This window comes from Geotrypetes seraphini, chromosome 3, assembly GCF_902459505.1.
Source record: "Geotrypetes seraphini chromosome 3, aGeoSer1.1, whole genome shotgun sequence".
Taxonomy (NCBI): Eukaryota; Metazoa; Chordata; class Amphibia; order Gymnophiona; family Dermophiidae; genus Geotrypetes; species Geotrypetes seraphini.
The window spans coordinates 279958368-279982329 of record NC_047086.1 but is presented as its reverse complement, the minus strand read 5'-3'; the positions used below and the strand labels follow the sequence as shown (position 1 = coordinate 279982329).

Sequence of the window (23962 nt, the reverse complement as noted above, 5' to 3'; positions counted from 1 at the left end):
AGTCTGCTTGTGAGCTTCCGCATCTGGGCTCCGTCGATGACATCACCCATATGTGAGAATAGGCTGCCTGCTTGTCCTGGGATAATGACTTTTTTCAATTTAGTGATCAAAATGTGTCAAGTTTTGAGAATTTTTATCTGCTGTCTATATTTTGCACTATGGCCCCCTTTTACTAAACTGCTATCGCAGTTTAGTAAAAGGGGAGGGGGTATATTTGTCTATTTTTGTATAGTTGTTACTGAGGTGACATTGCTTATTTTAAAGTCATCTGCCTTGACCTCTGATAAAAACCCCAAATACAAATGATAATTAACATTTTTTCTATGTACAGTGTGCTTTGTGTTTTTTAAAATTTTATTGTTGGTAGATCATTTTGACTTGGTCATTTTAAAAGTAGCATGCAAGTCCAAAAAGTGAGGGCACCCCTGGATTAGATAGTTCCCTCTAATTTGCTCCACCCCACTTTTTTCTCCCTTCTCCTTCCTATCCACAGCCTATCTAGACCACAGTCATATCCCTCCCAGTCCATTCTGGCCTATACATTCTACCCATGCTCAGGCAGGATGATAATTTTATTTTGGTGAAAAAGGAACATGATGTTCTGAAAGGTCACTCAGACACAATAATCAGAGACTTGAAGAAAGCAACAGGGTTTATTCAGCATATATGCGACTCCTGAGCACCAAGTTGGCAGCTTCAGAAGTCCCGAAACCAGGAAATTACAGATATTTATTCATTTTTCTGGCTATACAACTGAATTCTAGAAAAACTTTTCATGTGTTACTTTTCTTAACAATCATTGGTCCTAAGCTCACACTAGCAGGTCACTTATCTAAGCCCTGCAGTCTTTCTGTTACATGTCCAGGAGGGCGGAATACAATATTGTGTATGCTGAGATAACCATAAGAAGCTAAAATGCCCAAGCTAAAACACCCAGTGCAGGCAGGCTAGAACATGAGATAAGTTAGGTCTGCAGCTAAACATAATTCAGCATTTTATTAAAGAGAAAACTTAGTTCAACCCTCAGGAAAACCAGTCCCAGACTCCTTCAGTCCCCCCTTTCAGGCTAAACTAAACTAAATTAAACCTTAGGTTTGTATACCGCGCCATCTACGCAAGTGTAGAGCTCAGCACGGTTTACAGAGTTAGGATGGAAAGGAACTCCAATGAAGGGTTATAGGATAGGAACTAAGAGGGTATGGAGGGGCCAGGGTACCAAGTTTTCAGGTGTTTGCGGAAAAGTTGGAGGGAGCTTGAATTTCTAAGCGGGGATGTAAGGTTGTTTCAGAGTTCTGTGGTTCTAAAGGGGAGGGATGTTTCTAGTTTTCCTGCACGGGATATACCTTTTGTAGAAGGGAATGATAGTTTTAATTTTTGGGATGATTTGGTGGAATTAGGGTTTGAGGAATTCCAAAAGAGTGGGATAACAGGAGGAAGGATGCCGTGTAGGATCTTGAAGGCTAAGCAGGCACATTTAAAGAGGATCCTGGAGGGTACAAGAAGCAAGTGAAACTTGGATAGGAGTGGTGAGACATGGTCGAATTTGCTTTTTGCGAAAATAAGCTTAGCCGCGGTATTCTGAATCTGCTGAAGTCTATGGAGGTTTTTCTTAGTTAGGCTTAAGTAGATGGAGTTGCAATAATCCAATCTGGAGAGGATAATGGATTGTACAAGGATGGCGAAGTGATTTTGATGAAAGCAGGATCTTACTTTCCTCAGCATATGAAGGCTAAAAAAGCATTTTTTTTACCAAGGAGTTGAGGTGGTCATTGAAGGAAAGAGAAGAATCTATGATGCCCAGGACTTTACTTGAAGACTCGAGCTGAAGAATGGGGCCGGAAGGCAATGGGATAGAGGTGGGTAATTGGTCTAATATTGGGCCGAGCCAAAGTAATTTTGTTTTGGACTCATTCAGTTTCATTTGTACAGAGTGGGCCCACGATTGGAGGTTCATTATACATGCGGATATGTTCTCAGCGAGGTTAGTGAGGTTCGAGTCGGTCTCGAGGAGGATAAGGATGTCGTCGGCATAGGTATAGAGAGTTTCTAGGGGGGATAGATGGAGGAGTTTCAGAGAGGACATGTAGATGTTGAAAAGAATAGGAGAGAGGGGTGATCCTTGTGGAACTCCACATATCGGCTTCCAGGGGGAGGATGAGGTACCGTTTATGTTAACGGTGTAAGAGCGGGAGCGTAGGAATTTCGAGAACCAATCTAGGACTGTGGAGCTTATGCCTATTTCGGAGAGTTGGAAAATTAGAATATCATGATGGACGACGTCAAAAGCAGCGGAGAGGTCGAATTGTAGGAGGACGGCAAATTTGTTGCGAGAATGGAGTTGTTGAACCTTAGAGATTAGTGAGGCTAGTAGGGATTCGGTGCTGAAGTTGGGTCTGAAGCTGAATTGGTGAGGTAGGAGAATAGAGAATCTTTCTAAATAGGATGAGAGTTGGGTGGATATGATAGATTCTAACATCTTGGTTAGGAGAGGGATACTTGCTATTGGACGGTAATTGGATGGTATGGAGGGATCAAGGTCGGTCTTTTTTTTATTTATTTATAAATTTAAAAGTTTACAATATCAAAAAGATACCAAGGATAAAGGTTACTTAGATCAAATTTTACAATCATATACAAACATGAACATTCCTTTTCAAGCCCACAATAAATGGAGAGGCATACATTAATCCAACTAACAAAATAAAGGTAACTAAGAATTGGTTTAGATTCATAAAGAATCTTGACCATTCCATACTATTTGGGAATCAAATCCACCTATATTCTCAGTAGTTAGTCATTAATAAGCATTAAAGAAAAATATCATTTCTGTTCTCGAGATATTAGAAATTGTTGCAATTGAATTGGATCCCAAAATACATATTCTATGTCTTGTAATTTAACAAGATACAAGAAAAGAAGGCAAAAATGTCAATAAGGACTCTAAGGATTTTTGCCTTCTTTTCTTGTATCTTTTTAAGCACCTTTTGGCAAACGTTGAGGAGTTTATAGTATTAGTTTGTAATTTAACAAGACATTTACATGGAAATTTTAAATAGAACGATGCCTCAAGAGCTAAAACTCTTGCTCTTAATTTCAAAAATTCTTTCCTTCTTAATTGCGTAGCTCTTGAGACATCAGGGAAAATTCTGACTAAATCTCCACAAAATTTTGTCAGCCTGTTTTTAAAGTAAAGTTTCATGATTAACATTTTGTCTATCTCACTCATGCATGTTAATACCATGGTGGACCTACTCTGAATAACATCCTGAGTATCTTCCAAAAACTCTGTCAGATTAATTTCACTTGCTACCAGGTGATCCATTTCCTGGTCGGATTGTATTTTCTTTTGCGGGATATAATAACAACGGTCTTTTTCAGTAGAGGGGTCAGAGCAATGTGTCCTATTTCAGAGGAGAAGAGGCCCAATGTTAGGGCAGAATTTATAAGTTTGGTAAGGGAAGCAATGGCCTGTGCAGGGATTTTCTCAAATAGGTATGAGGGGAAAGGATCCAAGGTACACTTGCAAGATTTTAGTTTGAGGCAGAGTTTGAAGACTTGCGATTCGGAAACAAGCTCAAAGACAGTCCAGGATCTGTCGGCTGGAATGGGGATGGAGACACGTAGGGGAGTGTTGAGGTCAGTGGAAACCAGGGAGTTGTAGGAGACTGTAGGCGGGAAGGAGCATCTTAGGGTGGTAACCTTTTCATTGAAGAATTTTGCTAGAGCGTCAGCTGACGGAGACGAGGGGAGCAAAGTGGGGTCCTTTTTTGTAGTTAAGGAGCGCCATATGTTAAACAACGCACTGTTCTGGTTGTTGGATCTGGAAATCTTATCACCGAAGAAATTCTTCCTGGCTTTTTTTAGTGTTGAATTGTAAAGCTTAATATTGACCCTCCAGGTCTGTCTATCTGAGGGGGATTTAGATTTTTTCTATTTGCGCTCCAAAGCACGACATTTCTGTTTCAGTTCTCTGTGGATTGGGAGGTACCAGGGGGCCTTTCAGGGCTAGGAGATGGTTTTAGTGGATAGCGGAGCAAGGGAGTGGTAGGTGGATTCGGAAAGGGAGGTCCAGTTGCGCCAACTGGATTCTGAATCTGTAGGCTTAGGATTGGAGGAGAGTTGATTGAGGAATGTCGAATGAAGGAGGAAGGAGATGAGCCTGATAAAGTTCAAGAAGGAGGAAGGTCAGGATCAGTTGTAGGGACTGGTCGATACTGGGGGAACGCAAGGGCCATATCAGCAGTGGAACGGTCAACAGCAGAGTCAACAGTTCGGTGGAGCAGCTTTATGGTTATGGGGCCAACACAGGGCAGGCAGCAAAGGAGCAGAGAAGACAGGGCGGCAACCAGCAAGATGGTCTTCATTGCTGAGCCAGAGGGCAACCAGGAGCCGAAGGTGCCAGAGAGCCAGTCTGCAGTGAGGCCATGCCAGGTCTGGACAGGAACATAAGCCAGTTTGGTGATACGATCCACAACTTCCTCGATCACTTTACCATTGTCATCAAGTTCAAGGCAGCAGTTGGAGAGGTTGAATTTGCCAGAAACCATCTTCTGCCGCCAGCAAGTAGTCTAGAGCTAGGCAGTTCTGATAGATAGCAGTGCGCATTTTAGCATTGGCCTTGTCAATAGTAGCCAATGCATGAGCTGTTTCATTGGTAATGAGTTCAAGAACAGCCTGCAAGTGAATGATGCGGTTAAGCATATAGATAGGGGGTCTGATAACCATAGCAACCATCTTCGGCCTAAGTAGCAGTTCCATAAGCAGCGATGATCCATTCTGCAAGCCAGTCATCACCCCATTCACCTATTTTAAGGGAATTAGTGGAAGTAGACCGCTTTTGGTGACCCATGGTGTCGAATACAGGGACTCCCAGGTGTTCACCATCGGCCAACGGTAACAGGAAGAAGCTGGGATGGATCATACAAAGTACACATGTACCAGTCCAGTTAGCAGGCAATCAAGAGTAAGCAAACAGATCGCAGAGTCTGGCAATTGGAGGTGTTCTTGGCAGGCCAGGGATCCCAGGCAACAGTGGAGGTGTTAAAAGACCAGAGAGATGAACACTTGAGGTATCCAACCTGGATGAAGACAGTGGGAAGCAACAATGGAGGTTCGCAAGGCCCATCGTGAAGGTCGTGGACCTGACATGAAAGTGAGGTTCTGTGAAGTTAGGTTTATCATGTCCAGCTGCTTTGCCTCCCATGGCCACTGTTCTCCCATACCAGTCTCTCCACATACAAAACAATTGCTAACGTTAAGAGTCTGGCCTATAGTTTTAGCAAACTGTATAGACAGATTTCTAGTGATTACAGGAATATCAATATCTACTTTCATAAATTCATAAAACTGGGGAAACACCACAGAGTGATAGACAGGAGCACATGGGCAGGATACAATATGGACATATACAACAGTACCTAGGTCTCGCCTTTTACCATCAATATACAAAGCCATGTGGCCTCTGGCCTTCGACATTGGCATTCCAGTTATGTGGGTCAGTGATAGTGAAAACCATGGGATTGCAGTGGCTTGCAGTACACATGGGACCAGGGTTAGGGCCTACTGCAAGAGTGGCAGAGGGGGTATTGGCTGGGTATTTATAAGGGTTCTTGTAGGTGGCCCACGAGACACATTCCCATAAAGGGCAGGCTCCACCATTAGTGAAGGTTTCCTCATAGGGGCATTTCTTAAAAGGCATCAGGTTATACAGACATATATACTTAGCACATTTGGTATAATAACGCTGCCAATCTAGAGAGCCACACAAAACTGTATTAGACCTTGAGCAACATCAAATAACACATATGTATCAAAATACAAAGACACCGAACGAGTAGGGTCTACAATAAGAGACTGGTTGATAAGTGGACCCTCAACATTATCAATGCAGATTTCCGCCCATTTTTCAACTTCATCACCAGTAGGTTGGAAACTCTGTACTTAACTCCATCATGCAAACAAACATCAGGCAAAGAGGCTGAGGGGCTCTTAAACTGGGTACGGTATAGGAGGGCCATTTTTTCCTTATCTCCATTATGGACCCGAGAAAGGAACTATGATGCCATGAGACAAATGGTGAGAAAGAAGCTCAGAAACAGCTCCAAGGAAACTCGGACTGTGGAGCAAGCCTGGTCCCTATTCAAGGACACGGTAAACGAGGCGCAAAACCTATATATACCAAGATTTAGGAAAGGATCCAAAAAGAATCAGACAAAGGACCCTGCATGGATAACCAATGAAGTAAGGAAAGTGATAGGAGACAAGAAAAAATCATTTCGGAAGTGGAAAAAAGACAAAACCGAAGGAAACTGGAGAGAGCACAGGAAGCATCAAAAAGAATGTCACCGAGTAGTCAGGAAAGCCAAGAAAGAGTATGAGGAGAGACTGGCCAAGGAAGCAAGAAATTTCAAACCATTTTTCCGATATGTGAAAGGGAAGCAGCCAGCGAGGGAGGAGGTGGGACCTCTGGATGAGGTGACCGGAAGGGAGTGGTGAAAGAGGAAAAGAGGTGGCTGATAGACTAAACAAGTTCTTCTCGTCAGTCTTTACAATAGAAGACAAATCCAGTGTGCCAGAACCAGAAAAAATCTTCATGGGAGATCAAGAGGGAAATTTATCATGCGTGGAAGTAAATCTCGAAGACATTCTCAGGCAGATAGATAGATTAAAAACTGACAAAGCTCCGGGCCCAAATGGTATCCACTCGAGAATACTGAAAGAGCTCAGAGATGAAATAGCGGAGTTACTGCGGCATATTTGCAACCTATCCTTGAGAACAGGGGAAATCCCGGAGGACTGGAAGATAGCGAATGTCACACCGATCTTCAAAAAAGGAAAGAGAGGTGACCCGGGGAACTACAGACCGGTGAGCTTAACCTCAGTTCCAGGGAAGAAGGCCGAATTGCTGATCAGGGAAGGTATCAATGAGCATTGTGACAATCCTGCAACCCCGAGGCTTGTCACAGAGAGATTGGGGAGGAATTACAAGCCCAGATGCAGGAGGGCGAACCAAGTCAAAGCCCGGGGGAGTAAGTCAGCTGACTATCCTGTGGACACAGAGGGAGAAAGGGAAGCAGGTCCAGAAATCTGGGACTGCTCTGATAATGTCCTGAGGTCAAACAGTAAAGATTGGCCTTATGGGTTTGCAGAGTCTGTGAAGCAGAAGGCAGCACAGCAGGGAGCCTGGAGAATGGTTCAAGCCAAGGGAAGAAAACTTTCTCCCCTGCTGGAAAAGGGGAGTGGTTTCTTCCCTCAGGTTAAATGGAGTCTCTCTGATGAGCTAAGGAGAGCAGGAGGGGAAACAGGCAGAGGAACGGAAACCAGATCGGGGAGGAGCCCCAGGACGAAGGAAGCAGCCCTGTGGGAGTCTATGCTGACTGAGGAGCAGTCAGAACCTCTGGCAGGAAATGACTGGACCATGGAAGAGGATCAGGTTAGGAACCTTCCTGTAGATTCATGTTTGCCTGAGCCTATGATAGTAGAAGCCAGTGATACTTCCCCTGAAATCCAACCTGAAGGAATGGAGATTTCCTAGCCTTGGAAAGTGTGATAAGAAGGTATCTTTCCAACTTACCTGTTCTACCTTATGTTAGGAACTGTGAATTGGTAGGACAGAAGTTAATCCTTGATTGTATGCCTGTGTAAAGCATAACAGCTTATGTATGTGGCTCCAGCCAGTAGCTCAGCTCATTCAAGCTCCGAGTGAGGAGACAGCTGGAAGTCTCTGGTGTCATATTACCAACCTCTATGCCTGCTTGTATCAGTTAAACCAATTACCCTAAGCAACCTGTGAAGCACAACTACCTCCGTGGGCTTTGGGAAGCTGGGTAAAGTTAACTTAAGGACTGCTCTGTTTGCCATGCTAGTTACTGACAAGGCTAGCTTAAAGAATTGTGACATATGATTTTTCTTTTGATTTCAAGTCTGTTTTGAATTGAAAGTGGTTGGGACTGGGAGAACAAATTGGCTGTTTAAATCAAGCTCTGGTGAAGGGAAACGCATGGACTGTGTGGCACGTAATGAAGCCCAGAGCTATGGGACTTATGTTTTGGATTTATAAAGAACCTTTGTTTTTGTGCAACCTTCTACCACCACTGAAGCAGTGTTATTCTGTGTTGCTGAGGCAGGATGCCTAAATAAAGTTCTCAGGTTTTGATTTGAACCATTCCGACTACTGGACTGTTTGTACTAAGCACACTTCAGCTGTTCCAGGGGGTATCCTGCTTGAGAGGTGGCCCTACTTCAAAGGGGATCACGCCAGGGTGTCAGAATACGTCACTGCCTAGCTACCAAAATCCACTCGGCCAGAGACTAGGTGGTGACAGCATATAGAAAAAAATAATCTGATGAGAACAAGCCAGAATGGTTTCTGTAAAGGACGATCGTGCCAGACGAATCTATTGCATTTCTTTGAGGAGATAAGTAAACAATTGGACCAAGGTGACCCCGTAGACATCGTATATCTAGATTTCCAAAAAGCCTTCGACGCCTACTGAAGAAACTGTGGAGTCACGGGGTGGAAGGGGACGTGCACAGATGGATTAAAAATTGGCTGGTGGGCAGGAAGCAGAGAGTAGGAGTAAAGGGGTACTACTCTGACTGGATAGGGGTCACGAGTGGTGTTCCGCAGGGGTCAGTGCTGGGACCGCTGCTGTTCAATATATTTATTAATGATCTGGAAACGGGGACGAAGTGCGACGTTATCAAGTTCGCGGATGACACAAAACTCTCCAGCAGGGTCAGAACTGTTGAGGAATGCAAAGAACTGCAGAGCGACCTGAACAAACTGAGTGAGTGGGCAAAAAGATGGCAGATGAGCTTCAATGTGGAGAAATGTAAGGTCTTGCACATAGAGAAGGGGAACTCCATGTACAGCTGTATGATGGGAGGAAGGGTACTGGGGGAAGGCAACCAAGAAAAAGATCTGGGGGTATTGGTGGATAACACAATGAAGCCGACGGCGCAATGTGCAGCGGCTTCAAAGAAGGCGAACAGAATGTTGGGCATTATCAAAAAAGGTATCGCTACCAGAACGAAGGAAGTTATCCTGCCACTGTATCGAGCAATGGTGCGCCCACTTCTGGAATACTGTGTCCAATACTGGTCGCCATACCTCAAGAAGGACATGGCAATACTCGAGAGGGTCCAGAGGAGAGAAACGAGGATGATAAAGGGCATGGAGAACTTTTCATATGCCGAACGGTTGGACAAGCTGGGGCTCTTTACCCTGGAAAAGCGGAGACTGAGAGGTGACATGATAGAGACTTAAAGGCATAGAGAAGGTGGAGAGGGAGATTCTTTGATTAGCGGGGACAACAAAAACAAGAGGTCATTCAGAAAAACTGAGAGGAGACAGATTCATAACGAATGCAAGGAAGTTCTTCTTCATTCAACAGGTGGTAGACACCTGGAACTTCCCGAAGAGGTGATAAGACAGAGTATAATTCTGGGGTTCAAAAAGGGACTGGATGACTTCCTGGAAGTGAAGGGGATAACAGGGTACAGATAGAGGTTTACCTTACAGGACATTAAGCGAACAGGGTATGGACGTTTAGGTTAGGTAGGGAACACTTACAGGTCATGGACCTGGGGGGGCCACCGCGGGAGCGGACTGCCGGGCACGATGGACCCCTGGTCTGACCCGGCAGAGGCAATTCTTATGTTCTTATGTTCTTAAGTACAATAGGGAAGAAAATACAGAAGAAAGAAACATAAAGCAGTGAGGGCAACACAAATATCAGATATATAAGACAAAAGGCGCCTACAATGCTAACATAGGAAGCTCATTTTTCTTTCAGGCACAACTTAGAAAATCTCAAACAGTTATACTCAAGACATTTGCTAAAGGCACTAGCTGGAGGCATCGATAAACCACAGGCTGTCAGTTATACTCAAACACTCATAAAGAGTTATACAGTGGAACCTTGGTTTACGAGCATAATTTGTTCCAGAAGCATGCTCGTAAACCAAATTGCTCGTATATCAAAGCAAGTTTCCCCATAGGAAGTAAAGGAAACTGCTTTGATTGGTTCCACTTCCTTCCCCCCCCTCCACGAGGCTACCGGTGCTGCTCCATTCTCCCCCCCCTTGAGGAATCCAACGCTGTTCCAAACCCCTCCCCGCGATCCAGCTTCCCCCCCTGGGAACCAGCATCGCCCCCCCGCTCGCGTTGCACCTCTCCACCGCGATCCTACTTTCCCCCCTCCCGAGCAGTCAATGACACCCTTTACCCGACTTGGCACCAGTGCCGGTGCCTGAAGATCCTCCCTCTTCTGGCGCGGCTGGGCGGTGCGTCGGAGATCCTCCTTCTTCTGGGCTGGGCTGGACTGGCTTTGAGCATTTGCGCATGCTCAAAGCCTTCTGGTCTCACTCTCTCCGAGATTGAGAGCGAGACCAGAAGGCTTTGAGCATGCGCAAATGCTCAAAGCCAGTCCAGCCCAGCCCAGACCAGAAGAAGGAGGATCTCCAACGCACCGCCCAGCCCAGGCCACGCCAGAAGAGGGAGGATCTTCGGGCACCGGCACTAGTGCCAAGTCGGGTAAAGGGTGCCATTGACTGCTCGGGGGGGGGGGGGGAGTAGGATCGCGGTGGAGGGGGGGCAATGGGAGCGGGGGGGATGCCGGATCGCCGGGGCAAGCTCGGTTTACGAGACACCAAGTTTGCGAATGTTTTGCTCGTCTTGCAAAACACTCGCAAACTGGTGCACTCGTAAACCAAGGTACCAGTGTATTCAGAACACCTGCTAAGTACAGTGGTAAATATTCAGAACATTTTGAGGTCTTAGAAAGCTTCAGCTGAAGATACGTGTTGTAGTGGAACCAAGTTTCGTGTCCAGACACCTTGACAACTGTAAGAGAAGAAATTAGGACAGTAAAAGGACATATCCATCTAGGTTTCAGGGGGCCTGACTTCCAAGTTTTAGCCATACTGTATTTCCAGGGACATACCCATGAACGTGCGTGGCTATCAGTAGTGGGGCCCTTTCCAGGACCCATTTGTGGAGCTCTTGAAGGGCTTTAGCTAAGGATTGGACCTCACTCTGGAGGATATCCGATCCCAGAGTAGCAAAGGAACCAGGGTCTGGGTTCATGATGGACAGTGGGCGGCCAAACATGAGACAGTCCAGTGGGTTTTGACGAGGTACACTTGATCTGAAAAAGAACGGAAGGCAACAGGACAGGACAGGTTTCTTCAATTTGTTTGGTGAGAAGGGTCTTAAGGGTTCTGTTCATCCTTTCAGCTCTGGGGGTGGTAAGCAGCATATAATTTCCATTCAATTTGGAGGGCCTGAGCAGTTTGTTGGACGACATCAGCAATGAAGACGGGACCGTTGTCGCTGCCTATGGAAACGGGGAGACCGAAGCACGGAATTATATCATTCAAGAGGTGTTTGGTTACGTCCCTGGCGCGTTCAGTGCAAGTAGGGAAAGCTTCGACCCATCTAGTCAGGGTGTCTGTGAAGACTAGGAGGTGACTGAGGGAACAGGAAGTGGGCATGTGGATAAAATCTACAGACAGGACCTGCATCAAATGTGTTCCAATGGGTTGGTGTCCAGAAGGTGGCAGTCGTCTGATTGGGGGATTTGTTCTACAACAGACAACACACTGTCGGACCTTATTCCGGACTAGCTGGTCAAGGTGATTGATAAAGAAATGTCTCTCGAGGGTCATTTTCAAAGCAGGGTCTCCAGGTCATGGCATCTTTTGACAATCATGAGGGCCAGGTGTTGAGGAATGAATATGAGAGTACCTGCTGTGCTCGCGTTTGATATATCAATGTGTGGGTCTGGATTGGCGCTTGAATTGGCGCAGATTGTATCCACCCCCCTTTCAGGACAGGCTGGTCCAAAAGAGTGCGGGCCCAAGTCTGTTCCTGAGAAGTGTACTGGGCTGTAAGGGTGTCCAGAAAAAGAATGATTGTATACAGAGGAGCTGAAAGAGGGGGGCAGAGGCTGGCAGCTCAGGCTGTGTGGTTGGCAAGGGCATTGCCGCGGGAGACGAGATCAGTGACACGACGGTAGGCTCGACAGGGCATAACCGCAACACGGGAGGACAATTTGATGGCCTTGAGGAGGTCAAGAATGAGGGGAGCATGATGGATCAGGTGGCCGGAGGCTGTAACGAAACCTCAATGTTTCCAGATGGCCCTAAGGGCATGCAAGGTAAGGAAAGCATATTTGGAGTCAGTGTAGATGTTGCAAGACTGAGAGGCAGAGGGGCATAGGGCAGAAGTGAGGGCTACAGCTCAGCTTCTTGGGCGGAAGTGCCAGAGGGCAGGGGGCCCATGAGTAAAGGGGAAGTGGCAGAGACCACTGCTTAGCCAGCAATACGGGCATCAGAAGGGGTGACAGACGAACTGCCATCTGTGAAAAGAGTGAGATCAGGGTCCCGGAGTGGGATGTCAGTGAGACCAGGACGGGAAGAATAAACTAAGTCAATGGTGTCAAGGCAGTTGTGCACGACCGGCTGGGAGGAGACGGGAAGGAGAGTGGAGTGGTCAAGGAGTGAAGAGAACAAGAGAGACCTGAGGGTTTTCGCAAAGAAGGGCTTGGTATTTAAGGATGCGCTCATTTGTGAGCCACAGGGAGCCTTTATGTTCTAGAAGAGAAGTCGTACAGTGCGGGACAAAGAGATCAATATGCTGGCCGAAAGTGAGTTTGTTAGTGTGCTGTAAGAGATCTGAGACAGCAACAATGGCCCGAAGGCAGGGAGGCCACCTGGCAGCAACAGGATCCAATTGTCGAGAGAGATAGGCGATGGGCCTTCGCCAGGAGCCAAGGAACTGGACAAGGACCCCGGCTGCGATATCGGACCCTTCATGAACATAGAGCTGGAAAGGTTTGGAGGGGTCAGGAAGGCCAAGAGCAGGAGCCCGAGTCAGAAATTTTGCAGGCAGCGGATAGCCCGATCCTGAAGTTGGGTCCAGACATTAAGGGGCTGAGTCTGCGCCCCTAGTGGAATCGCATAGGGGATGTGCGATGGCAGAGAAATCAGGAATCCAGATGTGATAGTATCCTGCGATACCGAGGAAGGTGCACAGAGCCTTGCGGTTATCAGGGACAGGGAGACTACAGACGGCCTTGACCCGGGTGTGAGGAAGAGGGACCAAATACCCTGGGAGATATGAAAGCCAAGGTAGGTGACATGAGGAAGGCATACTTGGAATCAGTGTAAATATAGCCACAGGAAAATTTAAAAGGAAGACCCACTATCTAAAAGACTCAAGTAAACTGTCTACTAGCACATAAGAATTGTTCTCAATCACTATTCTGTATCAGGTTCCTACCCCAAAGAGCTGACTTGTAAAAATTAAGTAAAATTCAGCTCCGGGTCCACCCACTAAGCAGGGTAGTCTGACACAAGCGCGCTCTAAAAGCGACAGTCCCTTCACTATCATCTGACTGGCAAAAATATTTGCTTCCATATAAGGTTTGCTTCTATACCTTCATATGGGCGTGTCACAAAAACATTCCTAAAAATTACATTCTTATACCTAAAAGTTACATTCTTATACTAAGCTTACATGATTTATAAAAAGAAATACAAAACAAAGATTGGAATATACTCACAAAACATAATCCATACACCCTTTCTGTTAGTCAGCCTGCGTCTCAGTGCTGATAAGTTTGTATCCCTGTGGTAAAAGTGAAGCAGGAGAGACCTACTCCCCCTCCCTTCAGAATTTCACAGAGGAGAGAGAGTTGCTTAAAGATAAAACGGGTCAAATTACAGATGTAGTACTTTTCAGAATTTCCTTAGGTTTAAAATATACATTCACACATAATCGCTCATAATCACTCAGGGGATCCCATCACACACAACCCTATATCTTCCACAAGCCAGACTGAGAGGTCTGGTATTAATTAGAGCCATGAAATCAAGGCGGGAAACCGCAGTATGTTTTACCCGAAGAAGAAGAGACACACAGAAAGACAGAAAACAAGATGGAGTCAGTAATACCTCTATGTATTATGGATATCTAAACCTGATTTCCTCTATGGTCAGGCTTAACAGCAAAATATCTAAAGAGAATATTATGCTTTTCCTTAATATTAATCTGTAGTGTGTTTTTCTGGCCTTGGATACATCCATATTCAGATTTTCATGCACCCTCTTATCCGTACGTTTCTATTAGGCGTGGCCTTAACTTTCATATGTACTTCTAACTAGTTTATCCACAACCATATGAAAAATAGGTGTTACATGTAGGAAAAAATCCACAAAATACTGCACCATGTATCCATTCCACTAACTCATTATAGTGCCCCCTACAGCCAACGAGCGCCACCTCACCATTTACATAGAGCACTAACAAAATTGGCTATTACCCTGAACCAGGTCAGCAAACCCTGATTTACCATGTATTTCAATTTACAGAAAAGATGGGCACTTAACCTCCACCTTTGTTAGGTCAAGTGTAATTAAAAGTTGATTAATCACCTAATCAGACTTTATAAAACAAACATGGAAAACAAAAATTCATACTGGACAGACAGAACTCATAAGGAACCTGGGATAGAAATATAAAGGATAGAGATTTTGAATGTCATGCACACACAAAACCCATACATACATGCAGATAAACTGTCCGTGCAAAAAGCAATCTCTGTTCTTTCGTACAATTTTCGTCTCATATATCTTTCTTATAAGCGTACATTCTTGATTCCACTGCCTGCTCTGAGCAGCTAGAAACATATAAACCGTCCAGCTGTTCAGACATTCTTTAACTCATTCACTTCCACCTCATTTCAAACTCTAGTTCCTTACATACTTAAAGCACCACTCTCGTCTCTTTCTTAAAGCACTTCCTGTCTCTCTTCAAATTACATGCTCTAATCTTTCATGAAACCTAGCAGCGCCAGTCATTAACGAGCCTAGCAGGCAAAATTCCAACAGATATTTATTACCCCTCCTCCATCTTCCTTTACAAATACAGCAAAATAGAAATATAGCCAGTTCTAACCAATTCCCTGACTCCTGAAATGTTCAACCTACACCGTTTGATTTTTTTTTTTTTTGAGGATGCATCCGAATCATGCTGAGCCCTGTAAATACAAACAGCTTACGTCTATTGTCTAACTTCTGATCTACAGATTAGTTCAGTTTCGTTTCCCATATAGACAGGCACAGTTCCTAGATTCCCTCCCCGTTATTTCAATGATGGATCAAGTCATTTACTAAAACAAGGGAAAATAAACAGAAGAGGAATGATCAATTCCTACACTTACCAGTCCGGTGGCCACTCCCAGATTAGACAGAGGTCCTGCACTTTAACCCAGGACTCGATTAATCAGTTGAGCCGGTCCAAGTCCCGAGGTCTACCGATCCCAAAGAAAGGGACCAGCCGGCTTGGCAGACAGGTCGGTTCTCAGACCAGACACAAGTGACCAATTGAGAAGCCGGCGATCAAAAGACCTTCAAGTCCCTGTTCTGATGCGCCAAATGAAAGGTCACTCAGACACAATAATCAGAGACTTGAAGAAAGCAACAGGGTTTATTCAGCATATATGCGACTCCTGAGCACCAAGTTGGCAGCTTCAGAACTTCCGAAACCAGGAAGTTACAGAGATATTTATTCATTTTTTCTGGCTATACAACTGAATTCTAGAAAAAAGCTTTTCACGTGTTGCTTTTCTTAACAATCATTGGTCCTAAGCTCACACTAGCAGGTCACTTATCTAAGCCCTGCAGTCTTTCTGTTACATGTCCAGGAGGGCGGAATACAATATCGTGCATGCTGAGATAACCATAAGAAGCTAAAATGCCCAAGCTAAAACACCCAGTGCAGGCAGACTAGAACATGAGATAAGTTAGTTCAACACTCAGGAAAACCAGTCCCAGACTCCTTCAGTTCCTCTCCATTTCTCTTTTAGTTTGAGACTGAACTATAGAAACATAGAAACATGAAGGTAGATAAAGGCCAAATGGCCAATCTAGTCTGCTCATCTGCAGCATCCACTATCTCCTCCTCCCCCTAAGAGATCCAATGTGCTTGTCCCATGCTTTCTTGAATTTAGATAGTCTTTGTCTTCACCACCTCTACCAGGAGACTGTTTCACGTATCTACCACCCTTTCTATAAAAAGTATTTCCCCGTCTCCACAGGAACTCAATTTCCCTGTCCCATCCCCGCAAGTTTTGTCATCGTCCCTGTCCCATTCCTGTAAGCTCAGCCTTAACCGCAAAAACCTTGAACACATGATTTTAATGTGTTTGAGGCTTGTGCAGATGAGGACAGAGCTTGCAGGAATGCAGCTTGCAGGGACAGGAAAAGAACTCGCCGGGACGGGAAAATGAGTTCCCGCAGGGACGAGGAAAAATTAGTCCCCGTGTCATTCTTTAATCTTTTAAGTCTGTCCCCGTAAACCTTATGACGAATGCCACCAACCATTTTACTAGCCTTCCTCTGGACTGACTCCATCCTTTTATTATATCTTTTTGAAGATGCGGTCTCCAGAATTGTACATAATATTCTAAATGAGGTCTCACCAGAGTCTTATACAGAGACATCAATAGATCTCCTTTTACCTATTGGCTATACCTCTCCCTATGCACTCTTGTATCTTTCTAGCTTTTGCCATCACCTTTTCAATCTGTTTGGCCACCTTAAGATCATCACATACTATCACACCTGTCTTGCTCCTCTTTCGTGCACAAAAGTTCTTCACTTCCTAAACTGTACTGCTCCCTCAGGTTTTTTAATCCCAAATGCATGACCTTGCATTTCTTAGCATTAAATCTTAGCTGCCAAATTTCAGACCATTCTTCAAGCTTCCCTAGGTCCTTCCTCATGTTATCCACACTATCAGTTGTATCTATTGCAGGTTTTGGTATCACCCACAAAGTGAGAAATCTTACCTGCCTCTAGTGCAGGGGTAGGGAACTCCGGTCTTCAAGAGCCGTATTCCAGTCGGGTTTTCAGGATTTCCCCAATGAATATGCATGAGATCTATTTGCATGCACTGCTTTCAATGCATATTCATTGGGGAAATCCTGAAAACTCGAATGGAATACGGCTCTCAAGGACCGGAGTTCCCTACCCCTGCTCTAGTGAATCCATGTTGTCTCAGGTCCTATAATCCATTTGATTCCAGAAAAGTCACTATTTATTTATTTAATTTTCTATTACATTCTTCCCAACAAGCTCAGAAAGCAAAGTTGCTTACCTGTAACAGGTGTTCTCTGTAGACAGCAGGGGAATGCAGCCACACTTATTGATGAAGTCCTCTGCCTGATCCTGTGTGTCGGTGTTCTTCCCTAGCTATAGTAGGCTTTTGGCTTACTGAGCATGTGCAGGATATCCTACACCTGAAGCCCCCTCCCTCATCCTGTCAGTTTTGTCTCTAGCAATATAATAAGTCGAGATGAGGGGACGGTGGGTGGGCAAGTGTGACTGTATTCCCCTGCATACTATAGGCCCCAATCTAAAAAAACAAGTTAGTACCAGCTACTTTGCAGATCCCAAATTAGTTTCAAGAATCTGCATAAAACTACCACTGAAATAGATAGCAATGAATTATGTAGCAATAAATTAGCACAATGATTTGCTTCATACTTTAGCTACAGTTTCTGCGAATGTCTGTTTCTGTAATGGTGTCTTCCTTCTGAAAGAAGTAGTGCTGTGGCTTTTATGGCCATTGTGCCACGTTGTTAATTCAGATTTTGTTAAAGATGTTCCTTTCAAAATGGCTTCTGAAACCTGATGAAAAGTAACAAAGCAATTTAAGAATGCAGGCTTCACAGTTCTTACTAAACAAATATTTCTGTAGCTTACTTTAAAATAAGTGTTTCAAAATATCAGCATAGAATGTATTGGCTTTACATCATCTACTTGAGGTCCTATTCCTAGATATTTTTCTGTGTCTACCTTTTCTTGTGACACTCTTCCCCTCTCATTTATAAATATTTCATTCCAAGTTCACACTTACTCCATTTGTGCTCCATTAATATTTAATATATGCAATGGTGTAGTGAAGGTAGAAGGGGTCCAGGGTAGTGCCCTACTGTACCCTCTTCTCCACCCCGCTCCATTCCCATCTCCCATGCCACACTCGCACCCTCCCTTCCCCCGTACCTCTTTAAATCTTCGTCAGTGCGAGAAGTTTCTCTAGCCTGCTGCTCACGCCAGTGTTGGCTTTCCCTCTGACATCACTACCTGGCCCCTCTGACCTGGAAGTGATTTCAGAGGGGAGCCAGGCTGGTGCGAGCAGCAGGCCAGAGAAGTTGCTCACATTGGAAGGGAAGGGAGGTCACGAGCATGGTGCATGTGGGGGGAAGGGGCTGATGACTCCAACAAGATGATGCCTGGGGCGGTCCCCCCCCTTACTACGCCACTGAATATATGCTGTATCAGAATAGCTACTTAGGTACTTTAGTATAGATATCCTATGCTCAGTTCTAATAGTTCCAGTGGATAAGCAACAGGTGCTTTCAAAAATTTACAATAAAACATAGTTACTCACCTGTAACAAATGTTATCTGAGGACAGCAGGCAGATATTCTCACATGTGGGTGATGTCATCCACAGAGTCCAGTACAGACAGTCAAAAAGTGTACCATCATTTTAGGTATTTTGAAGACCGCCTGAACAGCGCATGTCCCAGTGCCTTCCTGTCCGAATTTGGCTCGTGGGACCATCAATTCAGTAATAAAGCTAAGAAGCCAACTAGGGGAAGGGGGGGTAGTTGTGAGAATATCTGCTTGCTGTCCTCAGATAACACCTGCTAGCTGTCCTCAGATAACACCTGCTACAGGTGAGTAATTATGCTTTATCCGAGGACATGCAGGCAGTATATTCTCACATGTGGAACTCCTTAGCTGCCAGGATCATGCCTCTGAGAAGAGGGTTATTAATAACTACCATGAGTCAGGTGAAACCAAAAAGGTTGGAAGGAAGTTGGCATCTAAGTAGAGAAAAAATTTTGTAGGACTGTTTTGCTGAACTGACTATCCCGTCTGGAATGATTCTCCAAACAATAGTGAGATGTTAATATATGAATTAAGGATCAGGTGGCTGCTTTAAAGATGACCTTGGGAGTGGAATGTATATGAGCTACTGAAGTTGCCCTTGCTTGAACCTTAAGTGCAGTGACATGGCTTTCAAGCATCGGTCTAGGCCAGTGATCTCAAACTTGCGGCACAGGGGCCACATGCGGCCCCCCAGGTACTATTTTGAGGCCCTCGGTATGTTTATCATAATCATAAAAGTAAAATAAAACAGTTTCTTGATCATATGTCTCTTTAGCTATAAATTATATTATTATTATTATTATTAAGACTTGGCCAAAAGGAAAGATTTATAAACTATAAAAACTATAAAGAGTTTTACCTCATGCAAAATTGCAATTTTTCTAATAAGACATTAACTATTTTTTTGCGGCCCTCCAAGTACCTACATATCCAAAATGTGGCCCTGCAAAGGGTTTGAGTTTGAGACCACTGGTCTAGGCCTAGCATAGCAGAAGGAGATACAGTCCACCAGCCATGTGGAAATGGTTCTCTTTGTGACAGGAGCTCCAAGTCTGTTAGGATCAAATAACAAAAACAGCTGAGTAGAAGCTCTATGTGGCTTGGTCTGATCCAAATAGTAAGCCAAAGCATGTTTCAGTCCAAAATGTGGAGTACAGCTTCACCAGGGTGAGAATGTGGTCTTGGAAAGAAGACAAGAAGCACTATAAACTGGTTGAGATGAAATTCAGAGATGACTTTTGGAAGGAATTTGGAATGAGTGCGAAGAATCACTATCATGGTGAAATGTTGTATAAAGTGGATCCAACACAAGTGCTTGAAGCTCACTGGCTTGGCAGGCAGATATAATAGATATCATAAATATTACTTTCCAAGTGAGAGGTTTGAAAGATGAAGATGCCAGTGGTTCAAAAGGAGGCTTCAATAGAGTGGAGAGTATAACACTGAGATCCCAAACAATTGGAGGAGGCTTGATTGGTGGTTTGATATGAAAAAAGCCTTTCATGAATCTGGAAACCAGAGGATGTAATGACAATGGCTTCTTATTGAGAAGTGTATGGAAAGCACTTATAGCATTCAGATGAATTCTGACTAAAGTAGGGAGGTGTAAATGATAGTCCAAAACTGATGGTAGTGGGCAGATGGTTGGATGCAGTGAGTTGAAATTGAACCAGATTGTGAAGCGAGTCCACTTGAAATGATAGCAGAGTTGAATAGAGGGTTTCCTAGATGCTTCTATGATGGCTGACACTAATGCACATAGCGGAAATGTATCTACTGACTCGTAGAGAGATACCACGCTGTGAGAACTAACAACTGTAGATTGGGATGGAGAAAAGAGCCCTTGTCCTGTGTGAGCAGTGCTGGGAAGACTTGAAGTGTTATGGGTTCCTGGACACTGAACTGTAGGAGAGGATACCATGGCTGTCGAGGCCACTGAGATATTATGAGAATCAAGGTGGCCTTTTCTTGGCAAAGTTTGAGTGGAGTCTTCCTGAGTAGAGGTATTGGAGGGAAAACAGAGAAACCTGTCCCCCAATCCTTGAAAATCTTATCTAACACAGTTGAATTGAGAGACCACTCATAAGGTTGTAGAAGTCAGCTCAACTTGTCAGCTAGGACATTCTGTTTTCCTGCTATGTAGACTGCTTTCAGGAAAATGTTGGGAGGAATCGCCAAGGACCAAATCTGAATGGCTTCCTGGCAAAGAGAATGAGACCCTGTGCCTCCTTGTTTGTTCATGTAGTACATTGCTACCTAATTGTCCATTCAAATAAGAACTACTTGATTGAAAAGGCAATCCTGGAACGTGCATAGAGCATTTTGGATTGCTTGAAACTCAATGAGACTGATGTGGAGAGTTCTCATGAGGACTCCAGCTGCCCTGAGTATGGAAGAAGAGGCAGGTCTCTGAACAGGAGTGTTGATGGTGCAGTATCCGAGAATAGTCCCTCGATAAAGACTTTGGGCAGGATTCAGACTGGACTGAGGCTGGATGCACTAGAGCAGGAGTTCGAACTGTCTGCAACTGCAGAATCTCAGCAAGCTCCTTCTGCAACAACTCTCGAAGCAGATTTTGCAGAGATAGTGCCGGTACCAAAGTTGTATGTGGGTACAGAAGACACAGGCATCAATAGATGTCGAGATGTTGGTGACCTCAATGTCGAGGCATGCCTCAGAGGAGACACCAATTGTAGCAATGGCAACCTAGTCCTGGTGCACCTATGCTTCAAGTTATCCACTGGGGTCAATATCTAGGATGAAGCTGATGCATTCTTAGCCTTTTTACGAACTTCCCCCGAGGGAGGCAGCAGTGATGAATCAGAAGTGGCTCAGACTGTCGATGCTGGCTGTACTTATGTTGATGTTGGAAGTATAAGACGTTGAACATTGGAATCGGCAGACATCCTTGATGGACCTGCAGAACTGAAAATTTTTTCATATTCTGTCTGGCCCTCAGCAACCTCTTCTGCAGTTTAGAGCAGAGTTGGCACGAAGTATCATGCTGTACGGGACCAAGGTACTGGACCAGTGATGTAGGTCTGTAGCCAAAATAGTCCATTGGCACCAAGTTCACCATTTGAAGCTGCTTGGAGGTTTGGACATCAAGGGGAAGACTGCCGACTCAAGATCGAAGCATTCTATGGTGGTCAAGTAGATCACAACTCGAAAAAGACTTGACACTCTCGGCCTGCAAACAGGCTGGGAATAGCCTGAAGGCCCCAAAAATTAAATCAGTCAAAAATAAATATTGTTTTTACCGGAACTGAAGAAAAATAATAAAATAGAGAAAAATATGAAGAAAACGAAATGGAAAGGCACAAAAATGTGAAAGCGTTTTATGTGCTTGAAGAAACTCCAAAGAACAGCTTCTCAGTTCTGCAGAAAACTAAGAACTGATGGTCCCATGAGCCGACATCAGGCGGGAACGCACCACTGCCTGCAGGGTACGGGTGGTCTTCAAAAGACTTAAAGTTACAGTATACTTTTTGACTGTCTGTACTGGGTTCCATGGATGACATCACTCACATGTGAGAATATACTGCCTGCTTGTCCTTGGATAAATATTTTACTATTTCTTTACACATAGAAGCTGCACTTTTCAAAGGCATCTTCTGTGCATACTTTTGGAGAAAAGGCTAAAGCGGCTAGGGTCTTCAGCTTGGAGAAGAGACTGCTCAAGAGTGATATGATAGAAGTCTATAAAATAATAAGTGGAGTGGGTAAATATAAATCGTTTGTTCACTCTTTCCAAAAATACTAGGACTAAGGGACATGGGATGAAGCTACTAAGTAGTAGATTTAAAGCAAACTGGAAAAAATATTTCTTCAAACAATGTGTATTCAAACTCTGGAATTTGTTGCCAGAGAATGTGGTGAAATAAGTTAGCATAGCGGGGTTTAAAAAAGGTTTGGATAATTTCCTAAAAGAGAAGTCCTTAGGCAATTATTGAGATGGCTTAGGGAAATCCACTGTTTATTCCTAAGATTAGCAGCATAGAATCTGTTTTGCTACTTGGGATCTAGCTAGGTGCTTGGGACCTGGGTTGACCACTGTTGGAAACAGGATACTAGGCTTGATGGATCTTCGGTCTATCCCAGTATGGCAATTCTTATGTTCTTATGTTAAACCACCTTTTCCCTAGAGGGATTGTATGGGAGGTGGCATGATGTAATTTCAGATTCAAATCCTGTATAATGGGAGAGTCTGTGTCCTTTCCTTGCTAGTAATACCTGGGATGGGAATAACCTGGCTTGAGGATGGTTGAACCTAATGTAATCCAAGCCTGAGGTATGGGAGAGTATCCAAAGAGTTTAGAGTTTATGTTCCACAAGCCTGCACAGAGAGCTTGGTGAGAGGTGAAGAATAAAGCCTGCAAGGAAAGCCACAGGAGAGATGAAGAGTAAAGAAGCAAAGATAACTAAGAAGAGCAACCATCATCTTTCAGATAGGGAGTCTCTGACATTCTTCTAATAATACTAGATTGACTTTTCATACTTTAAATTTAACAAAAAATATGAATGATTCGGCTTTCTTAGTTTCTTTGGATGTTGGACTTTTATGTATCAGACATTAGAGTGGTTTGGTATAGGTTCTGGTTTTATTCAAATGATTCAGACGCTGTATAGCTCTCCTGGTGCAAGATTATACATTAATAATAATTTATCAGATTGGTTTAACTTGCAAAGGGGGAGTTAGACAGGGTTGTCCTTTGTCTCCTTTGCTTTTTGATGTTGTTTTAGAACCCTTGTTATTAGCCATTAATCAGGCAAAGGGGATACAAGGTATTCCTTATTCGAATTGGGAATATAAACTCTCTGCTTATGCGGATGATATACTGCTTTATTTGAGAAACCCAGAAACTACCATTCCATGCTTACTTGAATTGATAGAGAAATTTGGAAAGTTTTCAGGATATAAGATCAATTGGAGTAAATCTGAAGTTCTTCCGCTTAATGTCCATTGTACCAAAGGATTATTTGAATCATTCTCATTTGTTTGGAAAGAAGATGGATTAAAATACTTAGGTATTACTATTAAAAACACAATAGAGGACACAGTGAAGGAGAATGAAAAACTTTTATTAAGAAAAATAACAGAGATGTGTGAGCAATGGAATCCTTTACATCTTTCTTGGTGGGGGAGAGTCCAAACTATTAAAATGATGATATTGCCTGTGGTTTGTTATCAAATGAGTATGATACCAGTTTTTTTCAGGGATCCTTTTACAAAAAGTTAAATGGTATTCTTATAAAATTTGTTTGGCTGGGTAAAAGGCCTAGAATTGCTTTAGTATCTCTACAAAAGTCAATTGTGGAGGGTGGGGAAATTTTCCAAATTTTTATAGGTATCATCAAGCCTATCTTTTACGTCAGGGTATGTATTGGGTCTTCCCAGAGCTCATGGAAAATGTCCCAGATTGGCTGTATTTAGAATGGCAACTCATGTTTCCTTTGCATCTTTCTCATCTTATTAGTATAAAAATGCCTAGAAA

General features: G+C 43.9%; 1 protein-coding gene across 5 annotated transcripts in view; it reads right to left on the bottom strand.

The window, feature by feature from the left end:
* Positions 1-23962, bottom strand: part of LOC117358015 (centromere protein J-like) — a 324580-nt gene that overhangs the window by 154065 nt on the left and 146553 nt on the right. For all 5 annotated transcript variants that reach the window (XM_033939403.1, XM_033939405.1, XM_033939406.1 and 2 more), the window contains exon 11: positions 17554-17697. In XM_033939403.1, coding sequence (XP_033795294.1) covers positions 17554-17697 — 144 coding nt within the window. The remainder of the gene's footprint in view (positions 1-17553; positions 17698-23962) is intronic.